The sequence below is a fragment of the Xyrauchen texanus genome, chromosome 46 (assembly GCF_025860055.1).
Source record: "Xyrauchen texanus isolate HMW12.3.18 chromosome 46, RBS_HiC_50CHRs, whole genome shotgun sequence".
NCBI classification, from domain to species: Eukaryota; Metazoa; Chordata; class Actinopteri; order Cypriniformes; family Catostomidae; genus Xyrauchen; species Xyrauchen texanus.
Window position 1 is genome coordinate 24,558,737 of NC_068321.1, and position 7,007 is coordinate 24,565,743.

Sequence of the window (7,007 nt, forward strand, 5' to 3'; positions counted from 1 at the left end):
GAGGTGCACTAGCGATTGACGCTAGAACAGGAGCGTCACAATGGTGCCGTGACCCGGATTTCATTCCCGGGCAACGCACAATTGTGAGGCTCCTGTTCTACCTCTCCCAAACCGGCATCTCCGCTTGCCCTTTATCTCCATGCTCCATCGTGGCCTGGCCACGCCCTCCTCCTCGTCACACTCCTCCGTTGCACGATTCAGGCCAGGGTGCCACCAGTCTGACTAATCCCCATTTCTGGAGGGGAGACGCTGCCCTTCCGGCCGTTCAGTCAGCCAGTGGTCCACCCCGCCTCCTGCTAACCAGGTGGAGAGATGAGGGGAGGTGTGGGGAGAGGGAAAGGGCAAGCGGAGACACACAGAGAGTGAGAGAGGAGAGAGAGAGGAACTTGCTCGCCGGCTCCCGGACAAACTGTTGCTCAGTCCTCAACCGCTCCTCCACCCTCTGGCGGATGCCAGCTCGCTCCTCCCCCATATTTACAGAAATATGTAATACTAATTTTAATGTGAAAACAATTGCAATGCCTAATGCTGTTTTAGGGTTCATATCTATTTGATCAGATGGCCAGTGGTACAACTTTGAAGGTCTAGATCTAGCATTAGAAAGCATACTAACAAGCTAGAACGCTAATACTTTGGTTAACAGAAACCAATCAAACGCAGGATTTGCAAAAGCCAAAGTACCATGTTTATCGATTGTAAGGCCCTCCCCTTTGATCTTATTAGTGGCTGGCTTAGTAGTCAACATGAATATTAATGCCTCCGGCGGTTTTCATGATCTGATTGACTCACATTAAAGCTGGCGTGATTCATTGCTAACTTGCAAGGCAGTATGGGAGATCTAGGGATGGCATTTTAATCCTCGTTCCAATTTTGCGAAAAGCACACACTCATGGAGCAACGTTCCAGACTTCGGGTTGAAGTCATATTTATTGATAATCTTTACTCTATAGATCTATACACAAATATATATAGTATATCTCACTATATATTTGTATCAGTAGTGTTATTAGTGTCTAATTGTGTGTGTGATCATTGTTGATTACTGTGTAATGTGTATATGCAGATGATATTCTGTTATGATTATGGGTTTTGTTTTGAATATGATGGCTTATTTGCACACCTGCCCATTCATTTTGGCATCTGGAATCCTGGGATTTAAGGGACAGGTCACCCAAAAGCAAAGGAAGGTTAGGCTGTATGTTCACTTTTATTTAATCTTTTTTCCATACGATAAAAGTGAATGTTGCATTCATTCAATGAACATTTCATATAGTGTTCAACGAAAGAAAGAAAGTCATACTGGTTTGGAACAAGATGAGAGTGAGTTAATCATGACACAATTTTCATTTTGGGTGAACTATCCCTTTAATAATCCATTTTACACTTTGGGCTTTGAATTGGACCTGTAATGTGTTGTTTCAGCTCAACGGCTATGAAGCATGTGACTGTGCTGGAATGCACTAGCAAATGAACCGAACCAAAACCTAAATGGTTTCAGTATGTAATGCTTGTTTACTTGATGCTGGTCAGTTTTATTTGTTGCAGACATTTGCAGATGCTTTTGGTCGATCCAAAATATTTTTTTTGGGAACTCAATAAGAAAGAGTCAAGACATTGGCCATTGCTGCCGTCGGCTAGTGAGATTAGGTTTTCTGTGTGCAATGAAACGCATTCTTGTCTCAGGCTCACAAATTATAGCTTTGCCTAACAGGGACCAAATCCCTACCTCCGGTACACTCCTATTTCATAAGCTTTTTTCCTTAACTTTTCCTTCCCTTTATTTCCTTTTTCCTTTTCCTTTTGTTTTCCCATTTCCTTTCCTGTTCCCTGCTCCCCTTCCTTTCATTTCCCTGCCTTATTAAATTTCCTTTCCTTTTCCTTCCTTTTTCCTTTTCTTTCCCCCATTTCCATTCCTTTTCCTTGCTCCCTTTAATTTCATTTCACCATCCTTTCCTTTTCTCATTTCCTTTCCCCTTTTCATTTGATTTGATTTAATATTCCTTACATTTCCTTTCCCCTTCCTTTCCGTGTCTATTTTCTTTCCCTTCTCCCTTTTCTTACTCTTTCCATTTCTTTTCCCATTCCCCTTTTCATTTTCATTTCCTTTCCTACTTTCATTTATTTTTCCCTTTCCTTTCTCCCTTCTCCTTTTCTTTCCCCCATTTCCTTTCTTTTTCCCTTTCATTTCATTTCCCAATACTTTCCTTTTCCCATTTCCTTTCCAATTCACCTTTTCATTTAATTTCCTGTTCCATTTTTCCCTTTCCTTTCTCCCTTTCATTACCTTTCCTTTCCTTTCCTTTCCCCTTCCTTTTCTTTTTCCATTTTCTTTCCTTTCTCCCTTTTCCGTCCTTTTCCATTTCTTTTCCCATTCCCTTTTACTTTCCTTTTTCCTTTTCCTTTTATTTTCCCATTTCCTTTCCTGTTCCTTTCTCCATTCCTTTTCCTTGCTCCCTTTAATTTAATTTCCCCATCCTTTCCTTTTCCCATTTCCTTTCCCATTCCCCTTTTCATTTGATTTCCTGTTCCATTTTTCCCTTTCCTTTCTCCCTTTCATTACCTTTCCTTTCCTTTCCCCTTCCTTTTCTTTTTCCATTTTCTTTCCCTTCTCCCTTTTCCGTCCTTTTCCATTTCTTTTACTTTCCTTTTTCCTTTTCCTTTTATTTTCCAATTTCCTTTCCTGTTCCTTTCTCCATTCCTTTTCCTTGCTCCCTTTAATTTAATTTCCCCATCCTTTCCTTTTCCCATTTCCTTTCCCATTCCCCTTTTCATTTGATTTGATTTCATTTTCCCATTTCCTTTCCTGTTCCCTTTTTCCCTTTCCTTTTTCCCTTTCAAATTCTTTCCCATTCCTTTTCCCTTTTCTTTCATTTTCCTTTTGTAATGTTGGCATTATTACACTATCTGTCCTTCTCTGTAACTCAAGAGTGCTAACAAGTAACTATGTTGTACTGGTCGTGTATACAATGCAAAGTTTGCATAAATTGTCATTCTGTGTGTGTTTGGAATACAAGAGTCACTACCAAACTTGCAATGGTTGAAAATGTCATAACCAAATACATTTGTGGTGTCTTGTGGTGGTAAAAATTCAGGCAACATAACGTTAGCAGCTGGAGTATCATCGTCTGGCAATTATTTGCAAACTGCCGTCGAAAGAGGTGCACAGTTTAGTTTACGGACGTTAAGCTGCTGCTCTGTCTCACAGCTCTAATTACATCATTAACAATTAGAACAAAACACTACATGGACTTAATGAAAATGTGATTATCTATACAATGTTTCAGGAGGGAATGTGGTTAGAGAATGCAGTTGTAACACCTAAGTAACCAAACTGTGTACAGATCAGGAGGACCGACAACCATATTTATCTGCAGTGTGTATGTGGTCAGTCTACCACAGAACAACTCTAAACTTATGGGAGAAAGCCATTTAAATGCTTGCTTTAAGTCTGAAAACAACATCAGGATGTTTAGTACTCTCACACTCACTTTTAAGGATTTTGTGGCGTGACTTTCTAAAATACTTTGTCAAATGAATATGACAATATGACTAAATAATCATCAGCTTGAGTTTCAGAGGGTTGTATGGTGCTGTTTTACAAGTAAACATCTCTTGGCTCGGTGGAGATGAATTCTTTCACAAATTAAAAACTGTTCAGATGCTCTTATTTATTTTACATAAATGTCACGAGTCGGACTTTACGAGGTTTGAAAGCGTACGAATCTATAATGGCATAACCTTTCTGCTTACCTCATCATATTGTTCGTTGTTAAATTCAAATGTAACGTAAAATTGAAGTTTTATGCCTCATTTGAAATTGCTATTTGTAAAGCCGACCCCGATGACCTTTTTCTGCCTTGTCTTCGTTTTTTTCCATAAACATTCCAAATGCTTAAATATCTTAAGATGATTATTTTCATTATTGTGATTGTTATTTTCTGTTGTTATTTGCTTTGATCTTCTTTTTTTTCTTTTATCTGCATTTTATTTTAAAATCCATGTGTTTTTGTTTTCTAAACTGTATTTATATTATTATTATAATACCTCTGGTTATTATGATTTCCAGCATGTTGTTTTATCAGCTGTGAACTCTTTGTGTTTGTGCATATGTGTGGGTCAGTGGTGTGCACGGGGTGTAAGTGAGTGTGTGATGGTGTTGTACGTATTCTTTTGTCGTTTATGTAAAACTAATGTGTGTTATCCATTCTCTCCCTCCATTTCACTTTCCACTATCTGTCTTTCTTCCTTTTTTGTACTAGAAGGAATTAGACAGCAGGTGGAAAAACACTAAAATAGCATTGATTTTACAATCCCCAAAAAATACAGAAACGAATAAAAAAATCCCGAACAAGCACAATAAGAGATCTGGCACAAGCGCAATACTCACACACAGCCACCGACAACGCCCCTTTGATATCGTACAATATACTATATGCTAGAGAGAAAGCATTATAAGCAACATTTCACCTGTTTTGTATTTGACAAACCAGAGAATGTATCTTTGAATCATATAACCGATGTTAATTAATAGAATACAATCTTATTTAGTAGTAACTTAGATGTTAGATATGTGATTCACTCTTCAGATAATGAAGACAATATATATAGAGATGAGGACCAGCACATATTAATGCAATAATTAAGAAATAATCAAAAGACAGAAAGAAATCGGTGATAATCACAAAAACATGCCCAGGTCACATTTCACTGAACATAAATGTTTTTTAAATAAAAATAAGAAATAAAATTTTACATAAAGAAAACAAAACACACATATATACATATATATATACATATACACTCACCTAAAGGATTATTAGGAACACCATACTAATACTGTGTTTGACCCCCTTTCGCCTTCAGAACTGCCTTAATTCTACGTGGCATTGATTCAACAAGGTGCTGAAAGCATTCTTTATAAATGTTGGCCCATATTGATAGGATAGCATCTTGCAATTGATGGAGATTTGTGGGATGCACATCCAGGGCACGAAGCTCCCGTTCCACCACATCCCAAAGATGCTCTATTGGGTTGAGATCTGGTGACTGTGGGGGCCATTTTAGTACAGTGAACTCATTGTCATGTTCAAGAAACCAATTTGAAATGATTCGAGCTTTGTGACATGGTGCATTATCCTGCTGGAAGTAGCCATCAGAGGATGGGTACATGGTGGCCATAAAGGGATGGACATGGTCAGAAACAATGCTCAGGTAGGCCGTGGCATTTAAACGATGCCCAATTGGCACTAAGGGGCCTAAAGTGTACCAAGAAAACATCCCCACACCATTACACCACCACCACCAGCCTGCACAGTGGTAACAAGGCATGATGGATCCATGTTCTCATTCTGTTTACGCCAAATTCTGACTCTACCATCTGAATGTCTCAACAGAAATCGAGACTCATCAGACCAGGCAACATTTTTCCAGTGTTCAACTGTCCAATTTTGGTGAGCTCTTGCAAATTGTAGCCTCTTTTTCCTATTTGTAGTGGAGATGAGTGGTACCCGGTGGGGTCTTCTGCTGTTGTAGCCCATCCGCCTCAAGGTTGTGCGTGTTGTGGCTTCACAAATGCTTTGCTGCATACCTCGGTTGTAACGAGTGGTTATTTCAGGCAAAGTTGCTCTTCTATCAGCTTGAATCAGTCGGCCCATTCTCCTCTGACCTCTAGCATCAACAAGGCATTTTCACCCACAGGACTGCCGCATACTGGATGTTTTTCCCTTTTCACACCATTCTTTGTAAACCCTAGAAATGGTTGTGCGTGAAAATCCCAGTAACTGAGCAGATTGTGAAATACTCAGACCGGCCCGTCTGGCACCAACAACCATGCCACACTCAAAATTGCTTAAATCACCTTTCTTTCCCATTCTGACATTCAGTTTGGAGTTCAGGAGATTGTCTTGACCAGGACCACACCCGTAAATGCATTGAAGCAACTGCCATGTGATTGGTTGTTTAGATAATTGCATTAATGAGAAATTGAACAGGTGTTCCTAATAATCCTTTAGGTGAGTGTATATATATATATATATTTTTTTTTCTTTTTTTTTTTTGCATTGTAACATTATTTTCAATGTTGATTCTCAGTGTAATACAGTATTTTATTTTATTATTTACAAAACTGTACAATTCTGTTCATCAGCATAAATGAAAGTCAGCACAACAAATACTAATGTATAAATTGTACTTTACAATTTAAATCATATTTTTTTCACATTACGGTTATGAGAATTGGGGTGTCAGGACATTAGTTTCATAATTGTAAGGAAAATATAACAATGCAAAAAAAATCTTAATAATCCTAAAAATAGACTTATTAAATAATGATTTAGATATTGGAGTGTCCTGATGACCTGAACATGTTTTTGACAGGTTTTTGTGCGATTGTGATTCAATTATGCTGCTGTTCATCGACCTGTAGAGTTATAAAACCTTCTACAATGCCTTTACTTTCCTCTTTCAGGAGGAAAAGTGCAATAACGCACTTTTAAGTACTCACACAATACACAGAATGCACAACAAGGCCCTTCTGGAAAACAACATAAATCTGTACGTCAAGGCAGTGTGAGTGTTGTGACATGTGAGACTGAAATATGACAACTGTTTTAGTCATTGCTGCAAAAACTGAAGACACATTGATCATGCATTCCTTGTCACAGATTGTTGTTCAATAAAAATCAATTTGTTCATATCAGTATGTTCTGCTTGTAATGATTCTTTCTGATTATAGCAATCATTGTATAGTGTTATATATACTGCAATGTTCTTATCATTTTGCAATTAAGAGACTGATGGCTTTAACTGTATAATTACGTCCACTAACACTTACGCTTTAGTCAATTACTAAGCCATGAGATAAAACAGACCATTTGATTTTATGTCCGTGGGCATATTTTAGGTGCTTAAGAAGAGAGTTTATTAGCCTTACAAAAAAGCGCAAACATCACAGATACAGAAAGTAAAACACAATGATAGTGAATGCAAAAGTGTAGCCACAAGACATC

The 7,007-nt window shown here is 38.1% G+C and overlaps 1 protein-coding gene across 2 annotated transcripts in view; it reads left to right on the plus strand.

Annotated features, from left to right (window-relative positions):
- The window catches only part of LOC127637966 (mitochondrial glutamate carrier 1-like), a 35,666-nt gene extending 28,974 nt beyond the window's left edge, over positions 1-6,692 (plus strand). Inside the window, exon 11 of one of the 2 annotated variants that reach the window (XM_052119245.1) lies at positions 6,467-6,642. In XM_052119245.1, the coding sequence (XP_051975205.1) occupies positions 6,467-6,494 (28 nt within the window). In that variant the 3' untranslated portion in view covers positions 6,495-6,642. Of the gene's footprint in view, positions 1-6,466 lie in introns of both variants that reach the window. The other variant, XM_052119244.1, reaches the window with a different exon arrangement.
- The last annotated feature ends 315 nt before the right edge of the window (positions 6,693-7,007 follow it).